We start from the raw sequence: 18,988 nt of genomic DNA, 5'->3' as shown, positions 1-18,988 counted from the left end.
TTTGATCAAATAACTTCGATATTCAAAGAGAACGGTGGTTAATCACGAAGTTCGAACCATGCATTGGGTCACAGAGCATAGATTAAAATCATACTGTTGTCTTAGAAAGCTTATTGTGTATTTAATACCTATAAGTGATTGTCATATTAAATATTGTACCTTACGCGTTGGCAAGCTTTTATAAATAATAAATTAAAGCAAATATTTTTTTATCATAAGCTTATTAAATAATTATGAACTACGGAATTAAGAGATACACGCACATTGCACGTACAGAAATCCTCTGAGTAATGAGATCGCTTCGTGAAGCCTGCGAAGTGCCCAGCAGACTTCTGTGCTTCTGGAAGGAGCTAGGCTGGCTTAGTTAGCCAGGACTTTACGCACAACGGACCTAGTTAAAGTCTAAGTACGGAAACTGAGTTCACCAACCTATTAATGGAGAATTTCAGGGCAAGTTTTGTATCGTAACAGGTTACTGCATACAATTTGCAATTTATTAGACTAACTACAGCAAATAGCCTTAAGCAGTTATACCTGTCTCAAATTCTACGGTTTTTTGTACTAGAACTCTTATTTGTAACGCGTGTAGACATTTATTCACTCTCGTATAGCTATACAACTATAGAACAGTGTTGGCCTAGTGGTGCGGCTCTCATCCCTGAGGTCGTAGGTTCGGTTGTGCGCATTTAACATTCGAACAGTGAGGGAAAACATCGCGAGGAAACTGATTTGCCTTAGACTAAAAAAATCACCGACGTGTGTCAGGCACAGAAGGATACCTACCTATTAGATAAAACAGCTACATAAATCTAAGGTCTAAACCTAAAAAGATTGTAGTGCAACTGTTTTGTTTTAACTTTATTGTTTTAAAATATTTATGCTACCTCTACCATAAATAAAACAAATGAATTTCTTTTGTAGTTAAAGTCTAAATATGTATAGAATAATCCAATGCTTTGTCCTTATCGCTCTCATGTCACTTTGCAGATACATGAATGTGACAAACTGTATGACCACGAACGCCTCAAGAGCGTTTGTAAATGAACCCTTTAATATAGAATCGATGGCTTGTGTCAGGCACAAAAGGATGATCACCTACATGCCTATTAGATTGACTAATGATCAAGACAGCTACAGAAATGTGAGGCCCAGACCTAAAAAGATTATAGTGCCACTGATTTATTTATTTTATACAACTATTATTACAAACATTTTCGTTCAATTTATAGCAAGCCAATTTAAATATATCTTAAGATTTTGAAATTGAGAAGAAATTTTATACATAAGGTTTCTATTGCACTGTTTATTATATTGCAAGTTATGTACTCTTCATAGGATATGTTTCAAAGCACGCAATGCTTCAGTATTGACTATTCTTATTGCGCATGCTCCTATTTACGGAATTATACACGGATTTATATCTACTGGATTATTCATATTTTTAAATTGGCATAAGTATGAATGTGCCGATCTGGTTGGTTAGGTGATAAAGATTTGTTTATATATGAGGCCTAAAACAACAGGTGCATTGGAGTATTTTAGAAACAATTCGACTTAGGGTCCTTCAAGAGCGTACCAAAATTTAAAAGGCCGGCAACTTGCGAGCCTTATGAGTTATGGCAATGTATCTGTGACTGTATATGGTATCACTTAACTTTTCTTCTGTTTGTTTGCACCCTGTTCTATAAAAAAAGTAGCCAGCCTTTTAAAATTGGCACGCTCTTTTCTAGAAGGACCCTATAAATACATTTTAAAAAGTTCAGCCCCTGTGGCAGAGTAACGTGGTCAGGATTCCCTCGCTGGATTTCTTTTTATTGTAAAATTGTGTTCATGTTGTAAAGGAATGGGGGGACGAGTGGTGGTATTTAGACTAATTTCCGACATGGGTCTTCAAGATATGAGGATATAACATTCTAAAAGGCCGGTAACGCCTTTTGCCTTTTGTCATATTATATATGTTGGCTGGTTATTATCGCTTAGTTGCCGTATACCTAATTAATTTATATATTATCTCAAGTGATTTGGTTTTTTTTTAATTTCGAAAATGTTGGCTCATCCAGTACCTAAACATAAATCTGTACAGAAAATGTACGGAATTGCGATAAAGCGGGCATTTAGAACATAATTGTAGCTTAAATAATACTCAGTTTATGGAAAGCTCTTTATATGATTCTTAATAAATGAATACAAGAAAGTTTTAAGTATTAAAGAAAACTTATCTACGAAGTTCTAGCACGTTATCACTTAATAAAAACAAAAGCCAGTAGAAATACACGCCATTTTAAAATTCGAACAGAAAAACGAAAGTACAACATAAATCAAATGAAGAACAATCCATTAACTCGATGATCCAAAAAAGAAACGCTCTCTGATTGGTCAGAGTCCAAAAGCGGTCACGCCATTGGTCCGCGCAAACGTTGAAATCCGATACTTTTTAATAATGGCCTTTAGCTAATGTGGTATTAATGGTATTTTATTACATAGATGAAATATAATCTTAAGTGCCTTGATCGTGGGAAGGGTGGGTTTATAACGTGTTTATTTTTTTTTATAGAACACGGGGAAAATGGGCAGGAAGCTCGCCTGATGTTGTGTGATACTCCCATGGACACTCTCAATGCCAGAGAGCTCGCGAGTGCGTTCCCGGCTTTTAAGAATTGGTACGCTCCTAAAGGATCCCAAGTCGAATTGGTTCGGAAATACTTCAAGGGCAGCTGGTTCCACAGTGGTGGTGCACTGGAAAAACCACTGCCAAAACGCGCAGTTGTGGAACGACGGACGTCGAGGTGATACGGAATTTCGTATTCTGTCTGCCTCCAATGATGAGTCTCAGCTGCAGTTATTAATCTGAACAACTTCTCTGAACACTCTCCATGGTAAATGCGGTGAAAAACGCAACGCCAAGGGATCAAGCCACTCAGAAAGGGATTGGTGGTCGACGATTCGAACCGCTCTTCGTATATAGGTATGCCTAAAGTGCAGCGATGCAAGCTATGCTATGCAGTAGGTATACAGTCTAAGAAGAAATAATTTCTAGAGTCGTCAAATGCTGATAAATCTATAGTACATAATATAATTTAAAGATCTGTGCAACTGAACTTCTATATAACAGATTATTAGTTTTAGACTTTTAAAGGCCGGCAACGCACCGACCAACGTGTCGATGACGACTGCCCTTTTTTGGCGTCCCATAGTTTCGTTTGCCTATAAAAAAATTGTTTAAAAAACTGTGTTACGGTAGGTTCACCTATAGGCCTATAGGCCAGGTTTACCCAAGAAACAAATGTCAATCTCGTCTCAGTCAGCGCTTAGCCGTCAAATATGTCAAACATAAGAAATGGTTTGACAGCTGTTGTAACTAGATTTAAAATAGGCCTAGAATCCGGTTTTAGTCATAAATTCCTTCGTCTGACTGTAATCTAAGTCCAATAAAAATAATTTAGTTCGTCACAGAACAATTTACTTGGAGACAGTTTTTTGTGATGATGATGATTCTGGGTAACATAATGATTTCTTTACTTGAACTAACCTGTATTACTAAATAGATAAACTAGATTTGTATAATAAACTTCGAGTAGCGGGGTGAGTAATTTTCAATCGTAATTCCACTTTATTAATTTCTTAATTCCCTATATTAACAATAAGTATTAAATAAAAATAAAAAATATAAAAATGAATCGCCAATTACCGAATTCCTCATCATGTATATGTGATGTACAATATAAGCTATTCAAGGCAACAAATATAGCAAGGAAGATCTCCAATAGATGATACGCATGCAGAGATGATTTGCTGTTGTAAAAGAGTACCTACCGAGAGTTTTTTACGCTGGCTTTTTTTCTCAGCCTACACCCTCTGTCTTCTTTGCCGATGAGTAGGGATGCCTACAAATTCAAATTTAATGACGTGGAATAAGTGATACATGTATCTTATGTTCCATAATAAACATATTTTTTATTTTATTTTAAGAGCACAAATCAAAATATTAAAGGTTGACAAACTTCGAAAGTGCTGATTTGCGTTGAACGCACGAAGTATATGTATTATTGCTTTACAAAAATCCCATATTAATTAAGGGTAATGCGTCATCTTTCATGTAATAAAAGGGACGCGGGGAAAGACTGGAAAACGGTGGCGTTGATAAAATAAAAAAATAAATATAAAAAAAAAGTTTATATTGTATAAAAGATACATGTATCACTTATTCCACGTCATGAAATTTGAATAGGTAGACATCCCTACTCATCGGAAAAGAACTCAGAGGGTGTAGGCCGGACAAAAAGCCGGCGTAAAAAACTCTCGGTAGGTAAGAGAACCTCTCTTTTAAAATAGCAAATCATTTTTTTTTTTGATTGCACAATTCATACCAATTGACCTAGTCCCATGCTAAGCTAGTGAAGCTTGTGTTATGGGTACTAGGCAACGGATATACATACATATTACAGAAAGATAGATATCTATCTTACATATTTAAACACCCAAGGCCTAATCACAACACCAAATGCTCATCACATCGATGTTTGTCTCAGCCGGGGATCGAACCCGGGACCCATGGATTCGCAGTCAGGGGTACTACTACGAACCACTAGACCAATGAGCCGTCGTATTATCTTATTCTCTAGTCCCATGCCCTTTTATCAACTAGATTATAAGATAATAAGAAACAAGACAAGAGAAAGAAGAATTTGGGGAAGGCCTCACTCCCCTCTGCGTCGGAGGTCGTGTACCTACTAATGTTAAACATACATTAATGTACCTAATCCTAAATATGTATGCTAATAAAGGCTGTTTTTATTCAGTCTAGTAATTACTATATGACGATGTTATATGTCGCACAGTTAGGTAAAAAGGATTAAAAAATTTTCTTTATCAAAGGCTTGTAACGTGATAAGTATGTGACAAATACTTGAAGGCTTTCGTCATCTTTTAATGAGTTCACCCGCAATTTATTTCGTAATATCACTTCTATTCTTTTACTTACACTTCTCAACTGACTCTTAATAAATAAAACATTTCAAGTGAAAGTGTTGCAATATGTCTCCTGGAAGTCTCATGAAGGAAACCTAGAGAAACTGGTGACCTGGAAAATAGAAATTGATCAAGACTACCCAGTCCTAGATGGAGAACTAAATTATTTAAACTAAATCAGTCCAATTTCACTATGAACCGAAAGTACTCTTTTGTCTCTTTCTGTAAAATTGTTTTTATGTTGTGCTGAAAGGAGATAAACTACTTTAAAAGTTGGGATGATTCATTTATTATGAATAACCTTGCGTCGCTAACTTCAGTTAAAAGAGTGGCAGGCATCCCCTCATTTCTGGACAGGCCTGCTCTCCAAGAGGCCACATCCCACGTCAGGTGGAATTGTGGTGAAACGTCTGACCAGCTCTGTATATAAAAACACTAATATTTACATTACAGTTGCTGATTGCAAATAAAATGTAATCAATTGGATAGATAAAAAACCGCGCAATCTGGAGAGGTGATAATCAGAGCAGGCTGACAAACAAGTTATTGCTCAAATAGGCAAGATACTCATTGATCGGGCAAATAGAAATATCGATCGATACTGACCCCGAGTTGATACGCGATAATCAGCAAATACCTAAACGATAAACGTAGGGACGTCGTGAAACACAACTTTATCAAGGGCGAGCTTTTTATAATTGAAGTCAACATTGGTGAGGGATGTTTCTCTCATATATTTTGGTCGTTACTAAATATGGTTTTAATGGTACAAAAGGATAATTTAATAGCAATTTCGGGGTAGAAATAATAGACACTTTTTTCTTGGATATAATTTATTATTAATACAAATACAGTTTAAAATAAGAAAAACCTTAAATGATAGTACACATTTACTGTTATAATTATAAGTTATGTCTAAAATACATATCAACAGGCATCCCCTCAGACAACAGTTTCAAAGAATGGCTTTATTTATTTCCTTATTGACAATATAGTGAATAAAAAGTTATTTTTTCAAAACTGTATTATAAAAATGAATTGCTATTCCTTTGTATCGAGAATGGCTGGAACGATTTGGCTATTCTTGAAATATATTTGTGGAAGTTAGAGAGAAGTTTTAAATGAGTACATGAATAATATATAATAAATAAAACATAAGCATATTAATATGTTTTGCTGTGAAATACATAGAAGCTTGATGTGTAAATGTCGTTGAGGTTTTTATTGTCCCAAATTGATTATGATGAATTTGTTGGTGTGCTCAAGTGGATTCGAGGATCGTTTAGACTTTAGATGTACAATTAGTTTTTTTTTTAATTTAAGACCTGGGTACAGAACAACATCTGTCAGCTAGTTAGTCCAAATCCTCTTATTTATTAGATGAAATAACACTTTAGTCATTCGTTAACATTTTCTTTAAATTTCATCAAATTATTATTTTCTTGTGTAGCGCCATCTATTCTTAGGAGTAGATAACTACATATCGGCGTTATCTGTTCAATTATTGTGCAAACTCAAGATCCAAGATCAATCCAAGGTTGGCGATATTAAAGTCTATCATTATTGAAATCGCTATTGAGAGTTATAACTGAGCATTATGGAGCCATTTAACAGTGCCAAGTGTGAGGCTGTAAACCAAGGCATTCCCTACATGAACTCTTTAAGGCTCTCATCTCCTAGTACAATTCGCTGTATGAATACTAATGACACCGTCTATGTAGTGTGTACAACCTGGTGGTCCAGAGTTTTTTCATGAGTAATACTTTCGGGCTTGAAGGCAATTTATCAGCCTTCCTGATATCATTAAAAACGTTTATAGTTTATATAATTCAATAGTTTGATACTTGTTGAAAGGTCGAAACAAGTCAATTCATGTCCAGAGTTTATTTAATGCCAGTTCTTCTCGTCCGTTCTACGCCCTCGATATAAGAACTGGCAGTAGATAAATGTAAAATTACAAGCATTTAATACGTATTTCGTTATTAACGTTCATAAGTGTGCATTGTGTTTAACCTTAATGAATTTCAACTTGAAAAATTTGAAATAAGAACGCAATCAAGCAAGTAAACTATTTTCCTTATTATATTTACACAAGTACCTGCCGACATTAGGTACAATATGTTAATGACAGTCGTGTTGAGGCAATAACTTGGTTATACGCAGAACGTGTAAGTGCAAAGCCATGGCGTTGTGTTAGCAATCCAAAGTGCTAATGAATTGTAGTTTGACGATTGTAAAGAACGGCATTTGAAGGTAAAGATTTAAAATTGAATATGTACTATTACGAAATTAAAATCGATTTTCGCTGCCAATTTTTAACAGTGATATTTTTTTTATCGTCATAAGGGTAGCACAAATAACGGTTCTGTGGCCTTGGTACCTTGGTATATCCTGGACTCAATGTTGAGGAAGAAAAGTAATTAGTTCGGAGTCATGGGAGATAGAATAAATGTACATTCGTACACTCTCATAAAATTAAAATGCACCCTATTTATAGACAAAAGCCGCAACAATTTCAAATATGCCCAAACTCTATATAAAAACCACAGCGAAATAAAAAGTATTAAAATCAAATGTAGCGATTGGCCAAGTCTAAATATAATAAAAAAATATAGTTCTAATATATTTGTTTTTGAATATGAATCACGAAAGTATCTAGTAAATATGTGAATTGAATACTTGAGTAACAGATTTGAGTGAGTCAAAATCCTGGCGCAAGTCTTAAAATATAAATAAATATATCTCTCTCTTAGAAATTTTTATACTAATATTATAAAGATGAACGGTTGGTATTTTTGTATGGTTCACTTAAAAAAAATCATCATTAGAATTCTAGTCCTAAGTAACTCAATTTATTTCCAAAATAAATCATCTGCTGTTATGCATTATTTAATTATCCTCCTTTGCTATATAATAATTTAAATGCTTTACAGCAATCGTGGTGATTAAGTCAGTTTTCACTATTCAGTCAACAAGTGTGTAATTACTCACGTAACATGAATCAATGGTTTTGCAATTTGTCTATAAATTAATCTTGTACAGCCCTAGTATAAAATGATATAAAAATTCTTAACCTAAGCTAATACGAGTAGTTGCCCACAATTGTATGTCCAATGAAATGTTGATTAATTTAAAGTTATATATATAAAGGGCAGATGCAGGTGGAAAATAAACGGCTAAAATATGAGTCTTTCCTCAAACTTCGATGTTGTTCCCTTTGTTGTAGACTTTTGGGCCGTGGGGTTCAAGTGCACAGGCGATATTTAAAGATTTAATTTGGCGCCTGGTGGATAGTACCGGTGACCCCAGAGCTGGTGCTTGCCTCGCTCAACGAATTAGTATCGCAATACAGCGAGGAAATGCTGCCATTTCAGGTACACTGCCACATGAACCAAACTTTTCGAATTTGTCCTAATATTCTTTTTATAAATTTTTTGATTAGGTACTATATTAGGCTAAGAAAATTTTGAATTCTGTATATTTGATTGTTGTGTTTAGGTTTCGATAAACGGCAATTAAACATTGCGTTATACTTATATTAAGCCGAACAATTCATGCGAACAAAGTGTATTAAAAATGGTACCGTCCCAAAAGAGAGCTGCGCAGCACAAGCGTATGTATTTCAACAAACATTTGTCAATGTACTTTTTGTAGCTGATAAAGTACTCGAAATGTAGCAAATCATCAAAACAAAGATTAAGCGGAATTAGTTATTAATTATTCATAAATACTTACTTGACTTTAAGTAGTTTGTTTTATCGTATAACTACACTTTGGGCATTTTGGTCATGAAAAATAAGAAAACGAGCATGGTAATTCAAAGAAAGCTTTTCAATACTTGTGTACTATCTGTACTAACATATCTGTCATATCACATATCAAATATCCTACTCCAAAGGGAACCAAATCGAAGTTAGAGGAAGGACTCTTATATTTGAGCCATTTATTATTTTCCGCCTGCTCTGAAGCCGCCCAGCTTTTTTGCTTGTCTGAAGATGAGATGGGGCTAACGTGTCCACACAAGTAGCTGAAGTAGCATCCCATACCAAACCCCATCCCTTCATCCAAAGGATCAACGATATCCAGTCTTTCAATGTAATTCCAATTTGTTATTTAAATCAACTTCACTATGTGTGTTTTACGTAGGAAAACGTATCAAGTTGGAATTAAAATAACCTTTAGAGGAATTACAGTCATATTAAACATTTATTTCAATAATTATTATTATTGCATAATAATCAAACCATATTTAAGCAGGTTCGAAAGAATTATTAATATAAATTAAAGGTTGTAAAGAATAGGTCCTAATAACAGTTGCGTGATGTAATTTGAAAATACAAGATGGCTGCTGGGGTGGATGACCTCGCGCGCTGCATACAATGTGATAGTGGACAATTAGACTTGATAAACATGTCTGCATATAACTTGCATGTTCACGTTCTGGGAATTTCCTCTCATTTTCCTTTTTAGAACCTAACGGTCTAGACGAAACAGTAATTTAATAAAACGTTTTGTTTTCTATAAAATTGTGATAAAATATTTAAATTTTCGACACAACAATATTTTATATTATAGCTCAGGTAACAGTTTACTTTTCCTTCTTATCTTGTTTTATGTCATTTCTACTGAAATCTTTCCGCACCAATTCGACTTGCGATTATATACCAACAATTTAAAGGACGGCAACGCACTCCCGAGCCTTCTGGCAGTGACTATGGGCGGCTGTATCACTGAACATCATGTGAGCCTCCTGCCTGTTTTTTTCCTGTTTTAGAAGACTTTTTGTGTGGCTTAACCGCAGAATCTTTAAAAGAATTAGTCTATAATTGTAGCTGTTAGTGATATACATAGAAAATATCGTAATATATTTACATGTATATTTATATTCGTAGAGTTTTTTTTATCATCGAACAAACACTAAGCTCCGTTTAAATAGTACTTAGATACGACTGGTTCTACTGCAACAGACTAAAACACGTTATGAGGCTTAGTGTAGATTTGCACTTTAGATGTTTGTATACTGTTAACATTTCCCTCCCAATTCCTTCGGCGTGATTAGCAAGGTGTCTCATATCATAGCGTTTCTATTTAATTGAGAAGACGGTAACAGTTCAAAAAAGTTGGTCATAGGAATTCAATCGAACGGGTGCTTGTTGTGACTGGTCGTACTTGAATTCGTGTATGCGGTGATGTTAGTTATTTCGACTATGTATTTGCGTGTTGTTCCCACGAGAATGTAAGTGCGTTCCTATTTCACCATGCCTCCTGCTGATAGAGGACAAATCTTTGTTTTTAATTTATTTTATTATTATTTATTACTTAAGATGTCATGTATGTGGTGTAATGGTTGTAGCCTTACAAACAATGTGTAAAACAAAATCTTGGCGAATAAAAAGAGTGGCGGAGAGTTTATTTCCAGTTCTTCTCTTCCGTTCTACGCCCTTGATTTGAGAACTGGCAGTAAATGTAAAATTAGAAGCATTTAATGTATATTTCTTTTTTGACGTTCATAAGTGTACATTGTGTTACCTATATGAATAAATGATTTTTGACTTTTGATACTAAGACATTATAGCAAATTAAAATAAAGCCTAAATTAAGACTAATTAGTAATTTAAGTCTAACCTAATTTATAATAAGGATTTTTAACATAACAAAGTGTCCAATAACACAACTTACAGTCTCTAATAAATGGAAGACACTCTGTTCTTATGTTCAATCTAATATATAAAATTCTCGTGTCGCGGTGTTTGTGGTTAAACTCCTCCGAAACAGCTCGACCGATTCTCATGAAATTTGTGTGCATATTGGGTAGGTCTGAGAATCGGACAACATCTATTTTTCATCCCCCTAAATGTTAAGGGCACCCCTAAAGTTTTTTTTTTAATTTTAGATAAAAAATGTATTCCATATTTTTTTATGATACAGCATCGAAAAATACATACAATCCCTATTTTCACCCCTCTACGATCAACCCCTATTTTTTATTATAAATGATAAACATGGCAAAACGACGTTTGCCGGATCAGCTAGTATATATATATATTGCCGCCAATTTAATTTGAACTATTGGGACGCTTGAAGGTATTGCAATATGCAGGCAGACTACATCTATAGTAAATTAAATAGGCTGCTTAATATCTACCCGCTCAGCGTCCACAATCTAAAGAAACGGTTAAAGCTTATGAACACACCTTACGCAGAGTTGGAGATGCTCCTAAGACTCTCACTCATTCACTCACATACACCCACACACTCACTCTTAAAGTAAACAGTTTAAGCATGTTATGGAATTGACTATTAAGTTTGTTTGGGAACCCTTACACAGGTATTATTTTATTTCAAATAAATAAATAAATCAGTGGCGCTACAACCTCTTTCCTCTTGTCTTGGCCTCAGATTTCTGAATCTGTTTCATGATCATTTTTAAATCTAATAGGCAAGTAGGTGATCAGCGTCCAGTGCCTGACACACCGTCGACTTTTTGAGTCTAAGACATGTCGGTTTCCTCACGATGTTTTCTTTTCAAGCAAATGTTAAATGGGCACATAAAAAGAAAATCCATTGGTGCACAGCCGGGGATCGAACCTACGACCTCAGGTATGAGTATCGCTGAAGCCACTAGACCAACACTGCTCTTTATTTTTTTTCAAAGGGTTCCCAAATCGTACCCATTATAGTGCATTGCTTATAATGTACGGGTAAATAGATATAACTATTCACCATAGTCAAAAAATTTAGAGAGATTGGTACAACTTTACCCCAAGTCCACTGAACCCGCAATACAGCTAAGTGCGGCACCGTGATGGATGATGTTTGTCCAACAAATAGTTTTCAATTCTGTGTCGCCCGCTACAAGATCGCTCACGAAATTGATATTAGGGTTTCCGAATTTCTGTAAAAATATATTACCTATACAGCTAATATTTAATATTAAATATTATTAACAAGCTTTGTCAAACGTGTAATGATATTGTATTAGGTGAGCCGAAAAGCTCGTAGGCTGACGCATTGATGAGCGCTACTAGAATTTATGTATTAAAGTTTCCCACATCATTCATAATGCTATATTTACAGGTTGTTACTAAGCTATATTTTTTAGAATATATTACAATTTTGGTAAACATATATATTACAAACAATTTAAAAAAGATAGAACATTGTATTTCTTACACATATAAAATAAAATGCTTGTTATTTTTGTCAATTGTTAAGCAAAAAAAAACAATTTCCATCAAAACATCGGATTACATATGAGATATGCTTTTTTTAAAATTGATCAGCCTACTATCGAATATATCCAGCTCTGTATAAGTACTGTTTAATCCGTTATAATTGCGAAGAATTCTAATGAGAGGTGCCTGAACTTTATTAAATTAATATGATTTTTAGTTAACTTTCAAAAGACGTGTGTATAAATTTAACTATGTACTATTAACTTTTGTGAAGTATAGTACTTTGAAGAACTTTTGTTTTTTTTTTAAAACGAAGTAAAGATGCTCTGTGTTTCTTGGAGTTAGCATCCGTATTATACCATACCAAGAATCGACAAATTTATGTAATATAAATCGTTTTAGTTGTACTTGAAGTGTATGAAAATAGTTCATCGAAATAACAAATAAACTCCCTAAACCAACTAGAGACCAAGCCTTTTAGACGCCGTGTGTGGGCTAATAATGAACTTAATTGTCACTAAGAAATTTATTTAACACAATATCCGATCCACTCAACATTCGTACACCGTTACATCGGACAAAGAAAGTGTTTTTTTATTATCACTGTACAAAACACAAAAGACATAGCCTCACTGACATAACAACAAAACGACCTCCGAAAAAAAGTTCAAAAGTGATTCAATATAAAACATATGACGTAATGCCTTTAGCTTATACACTTAGAGGCGGTTATCCAATGATTAGAATCAAACTGATGACTTGTTAAGTTTAATCGTTGGAAGCCCAGTAGCAATAACAAGTTAGTAAAATCAATAGGATGATGAGGTGCGCCCACACGTTGTTCTGTGGGAATTAATCTTGTATATTGTGGACTAAAATGATTAACTCATACTGCCTTGCGATTCTGTAACTCACACATTCACAGCGACGGTCGCGCTCAAATCAGTCGTGAAGCAGTCATTTTATGATTTGGCATTCTGTATAATAAAATACAAGCTCCCACCTTATCAGAATGCCAAATCATAAAATGACTGCTTCACGACTGATTTGAGAGCGACCGCTGCTGCGAAAACCGCTGTGTGAGTTCGAAAAGTGAGTTACAGAATCGCAAGGCTGCTCTCAATAACTGATAGATTTTGCTTGATAACATTGCTGAAAGTTAACCAACAATAATGACTCTTCCCTGTATGTATATTTTAGAAATGTTCTTATTCGTTCAGAAAAACATAATTTTTAATTCAACGGGAATGGAGCACTGTTGAAGTAAGAAGGAAATTGGCTATGCGACTATAATAAAAATTCATCTGGAATTGTATGGAAACACACTTTTTGTATGGCAATCAAGGTTTATAATAATTTACCAAAAACATTCAAATCTCTACTAGACTTTTTAAAAATCTACTTATTGTACTACTTTTGGAAAAAAATATTATTCTATTAATGATTATTTGCGTAAAACATTAATTTGAAACGGAATAATATTTTTAATAATGTGATAAAAAACTGTAAGAATTGAATATGATGATAGGACTCATAACGTAATTGTAATTTCTATTTAAAGTTCTATCTTTTAAGACTAATTTTCACTTAAGTGTTACATAATATACAAACTTTAAATTGTACCATATCATTTTTGTACCACATTCTTGCAAATAAATTAATCTAATATAAAAAACACCGTTTCTATATTAATCTCCAAATTAATTCACCGTCTGTAATCTACGGTAATTATTATATATCATCAAATAATCTATGTTTACCAGTCTGGCATCAATGAAGGCTCTATTCTAAACTGAACGGGCTGAGGTGTCGAGTGTTACCTTTATGGTTACAATAAACCACCCACAGAGATGAGAAAAAACTTCATTCACCACCTTACACGTTCATTTGTCTTGTTTTGTTTTTTCTATTAGGATTCAATAAACAAATGAATAAACTTTTTGACTTTACTATGAGCATCAGACCTGGAAAGAAGATCTCGAAAAGACGGAGGAAGGATAAGAATGCGGCTTAAGAAGGTGGATAGAAGATAGAGAAGCGTTAGCAGGAAGGGAATGTGGATATAAAGCCATGGGTATTTGGAAATAGCTGTAGGAGCCTTTTACCCATGTTCCAATCAATGGTAAGAAATGTATATAATAAATCTTAACTGTATATATTATTATTATTAAGTATCGAATTCATTCAAAAAAGGGTATTATTTTATGGAATATATACCTACTTGAACCACAATTATATAAAATAGATATGAAAGATAAATAAGAATCAACTAAAATATCACAAGATTCCAAAGTGAACTTGTAAGGCGACGAACAAATTCTAAACATTACAATAATGTTCAATAAAGTTGGCAATGCCGACACAAGACAAATTAACACTAGCACACACAACCCTTTTGTTCTGTTTATTGCTTTATGAGTGTCGTGGGTAAGCCGGAAACTTATGCAACAAAAGTGAAAATATTAGTAAAAGTAATGCAATAACTATTTATTATTATGGCGCCGGCAGGTAAAGGGTTAAGTTTGGTTTAGAATATTTTAAAGAGTTAATCTTTACAAAAAGATAATGATTTAATTGGTCTTACAATAGTTTACATGTCTTACAAATTTAATGTGTGTTATTCCTTTTCGTTTTACAAAGCTAGCTTTGGGATGTAACCACGTTTAATTTGTGTGAAACAACTGTGTAACGTAAATTTGTTTATCGGTTTTACAGAACGCCAAAAACAGATTATTTGATATTTTAAGTAATCCTTTTTTTATATAGGTACTAAACATTCGTAAATAAATAAAAATAGTGTATTATTTAGTTGTGTTTTTATCGTTTTTCCTTATGGCCACTTCAGTTCATAGATTAAGTCAAATAAAAACACAGAATTTTGTAAACTTAATTTTATTAACTCTGGAACTAACAGATGATATAAGTAACCTATCTAGATTCGAGTAATATGATATTAATATGTATTTATAACTACAAGATTAAATTTAGCATACCTACGTGTACAATATCAAGCTAATTGATAAATATACGCGAGATCTCTTTGATAAAAATGGATTAAAATAAAATACATAATTCTGCTCAATCATGTCAGAAAAACGTCTCGATGTGAGGTCACAACGATTCATCGAAATCATTCAAGGTGAACTTAAAACTGACGTAATGAATCTATATTTACAAAAATCTAAGAATTTTCGCATATTTTTATCTCAAATGCTAAATTGAAACTTGCATATAAATATATATTTAAATGGAATGTGCAGAAGCGTAGATAGGTACCTATCTTACACCAAACACCATATAATGTATATATAAATTTACCTTAACGCTATATATACAGCACTTAACCTATACCTATACGATGGTCGAACGACTATATTTCCATTTCGTCTATCTATTAAATTATTTTACACACTTTAAACAAACATTGCACAGTTCTGTCCGATATGACATCACCAAATACGCGCATTCTTATACCAAATCTTGAAGACCTGTTCTTCTACATTGTATACAGTAATAATAAATAAATCAATAAATTCGTACATACCCATTTCTTCGACGGTTGCGATATAAAATTTACCGTAGTCAATTTTAAGCGAAAAAACAATTGTTATAACTGAAATACCTATGATTCGCGGAAATTCACCGACAGCTTAAAGATATGTTGTTTACTCAAAGGAAAGAATTAAACGCGCGCGGTGATTTTATCAAAATCAATACATTTAATGATAATAATTTGATAAGGATAATATTGATCGCATTACTGATGTTATTACACATTTGTTAAGTATTTTGAAAGCTGTTGTTTTGGGCGGATTCGTGGTTGACAATATTGCGATGTACGTTGCTTGCGCAACAAGCGCACCGGAATAATTATTTTTAAAGTGTTAGTAGCTTTTAAATTCGTAATTTAATTATGTGTTATGGTATACGAATGGGCGTCGGTGCAAAACTACAAAGGACACTTCCGAGAGTCCACTAACATATAGGCCTATTTGGGCCGCCGCCCGGGCTTAGGTGCGTCCATATCTACTCAAACCCGCACAAATATTTACACAATTTACAGGCCGGGCGGCTCTGTATCACAAGAACACAACACGCTCACATGGAGTCCGTCAGATGAGACTTGAAGTTAATTAAATCGCTGGACATTGAGGGCATTTGGGCGGTCACCCGGCGAGGCCAGGCGGCGCCGCGGGCCTACGCCAGCGGATACTGTCACAAGGGCGGCTGCGTGTGGTGGGCATGATGGTGGTACAGAGGTGACTGGTAGTAGTTGTCAGCTGGCGCGTGCCCGTAGCCATAGTTTACGTCATACATCTTCAGGTCGGACTTAGTATCCGCGCCAGGCAGAAGCCGCGTGATACTGAACGGGTGAGGCGCGGGTGCATAGCCCGTTGGCTCCTGTTTAAGCTGCGCATAGTGTTCCAGCGATAGTGGCGTGTGTTCTGGAAGACACAGCTCTGGCGCTGCGTGTAACTGTGCCAGCAGCTCATCACGCATCTCTTTATCTTCTCCGCCACCCACGCCTTTTTCATGTGAATGCTCACGTTTCTCGTGTCCGCCGTGATGGCCGTGTGGGTGCGTCGTCTTCTGCGCTTGTCTTATAGATTCCTTTTTCTCGTCCTTAAAACGTTTTTGTCGCCGCAAAAAGCAGCCGTTTTCAAACATGTTCCCGCTGTCGGGGTGGAGCGTCCAAAAAGAACCTTTTCCCGGTTTGTCTGGTGTCCGCGGCACTTTTACAAAACAGTCGTTAAACGATAACGAATGCCGTATAGAATTCTGCCAGCGCTGCTGGTTCTGGCGGTAGAAGGGGAACAAGTCCATGATGAACTGATAGATTTCAGAGAGAGTCAGCATTCGCGACGGATTATTCTGTATCGCCATTGTAATGAGCGATATGTAGGAATACGGCGGTTTCGCGTGCGTATAGGAGCGGCGATAAGTCTTGTCGTTGCGCGCCCGTTGCAGCGCCGACGTAGGTGAAGCGGCTTCTTGTTCCCGGGGAAGCGCTCCGTAGGGTACGGCACCTCCACCGCCCATGCAAGAGGCCATGGTGCTGGGCGGCGAATAGCCAACGCCAGGCGAGCCCATGCAGGATCCACTCGCCACCATGTTGTTGGAGTACAGGTTCGGATACGGTTGCGCTGGCATGCAGCCCATCCCGTTGACATAGGGAGGCGCGAGACCCGGCGACAGCGTGGACAGCGACGCGGACGTCGGCACGTCGCCGTACGACAGCTTCTGCGAGATCATGGCTAGCGCATCACACGCGCGTGCACGCCGGCCAGGGGCAAACACTCGCACTGATTGAAAGAGTAAATAGAAGCCGGGGGCTCGCGCTCCCCTCCAAGCTCCGCGATGGGCGCCGTAGGGCGGGGCCGGCCGGGTACCGCCTCTTCAGCGCGCGCATTGCCCCCCGCTACCGCGCCTCGCGCCCCGCGTCACCCCTCGACCGCGGAACGCGGCCGACCGCCTCTAATATTACTATGGCTCGGAAAGATAAAAACATGGAATAATCATAAGTGTGTTAACTGGTATGTGTACTTGTGTAGAGCTTTGGATAATGTTCGCGTGAATTATATTTCATGTAATATGTGTAACGAAGGTTCTTTGTTTCTGAAACGATGCGTTTTATGACGTCTACGGGATTAAATCCGACGCGAATTTTCAGTGATACGGAAAATCCGATTTAAGAGCATTATGTGCTGTAACCAAGGTTTTGATCTAACGATTAGTAAGGCGTACGAACTTCGTAACGTAAGCGCAGTGATTATTAGGCACACATTTGTGTATAAAGTAGGTATTATACTGGCAACGGACAAACTTTATATAAAATTGTGCTTTATAAAAGGAATAGGACTAAACTTTTAGATTTTCTTAGCGCTACTGTAATTTCAGTAGGTACACGTTATTTTTTGGGTTTTTACTTATTTATCAAGTTAACATTCTCCATTAACTCCTTGAGATAAACAAAGTAATTATTGGTAAATTGAACTTTGGACCATGTAATCACTTGTAAACAAATTAGTGTGGTACTTTTTGTTTTCATCTCGTAAATGACTCTAATCCGCTTAAATTAAATAGTGTTTACAGAGACGATAATTGCAAAAAATCTATGGTATTTTAACCGCGTTATGTTTAACTGATTTTATAGTTAGTTTATTGGCGAAAAATAGCGTTTGTCTATAGGCTTAAACGAATTTCTGGAGCCGTGCGTTGCAATAAATACTTTTTCTTCTATGTGAGCATTAGGTACATCGTCCGCCGAAGTAAACCATCATGAGGAAATGGGTATGCTTTAGACCAAAATCTCGATGCAGAAGGCAGAATGCTGTGGCCAAACATTCAAAACAATCAAACATTGAAGCGCCACCGTGTGTTCAAATTATATTTCTTAGATTTTAACGAGGGCCTCTCATCCCTGAGGTCGTAGGTTGGAACCACGGCTGTGCACCAATGGAATTTCTGTCTATGTGCGCATTTAAAACTCGCTCGTACAGTGAAGGAAAATATTGTGAGAAAACTTGCCTTACCCAAAATACAACGGCCTCTGTGAGGCACAAAATAACTTGATTATTAGAAATGATTGGTATGTATGTATATAGTAACATGTATAGGTTATAACTAACTGAATAACAATTGCATTTAAACGCTAATAATCTCCGAATCATGGCAGCGTTATTTAATAGATTTTTTTTACCCCAGAACCTTTAACCTGCACTTCTAATGCTGGAATCCGTCCCTGGCTGTGCTCCCTCAGGCTGTCCCGCAAAAAGGCTAGCAACGTACCCATTAAATTGACCATGGGTGTCCATGGGCCGCGATGACCGCCCCTTTTGGGTTTT

General features: G+C 35.9%; 1 protein-coding gene across 1 annotated transcript; it reads right to left on the bottom strand.

Moving 5' to 3' along the window:
• Window positions 1-15,019: 15,019 nt before the first annotated feature.
• Window positions 15,020-17,457, bottom strand: LOC125053085 (silk gland factor 1). Its single transcript, XM_047654298.1, has one exon. The coding sequence runs from the start codon at window positions 17,394-17,396 to the stop codon at window positions 16,359-16,361; it is 1,038 nt and encodes a 345-aa protein (XP_047510254.1). The 5' UTR covers window positions 17,397-17,457; the 3' UTR covers window positions 15,020-16,358.
• Window positions 17,458-18,988: the final 1,531 nt, after the last annotated feature.

Source organism: Pieris napi, chromosome 1, assembly GCF_905475465.1.
Source record: "Pieris napi chromosome 1, ilPieNapi1.2, whole genome shotgun sequence".
In the NCBI taxonomy this organism is placed as follows: Eukaryota; Metazoa; Arthropoda; class Insecta; order Lepidoptera; family Pieridae; genus Pieris; species Pieris napi.
The sequence above is the reverse complement of the archived record's forward strand: the minus strand, read 5'-3'. Positions and strand labels throughout refer to the sequence as shown.

Coding starts and splice junctions, on each gene's coding strand:
- LOC125053085 (XM_047654298.1), bottom strand. CDS start 17,396: ATGATCTCGCAGAAGCTGTCGTACGGCGACGTGCCGACGTCCGCGTCG.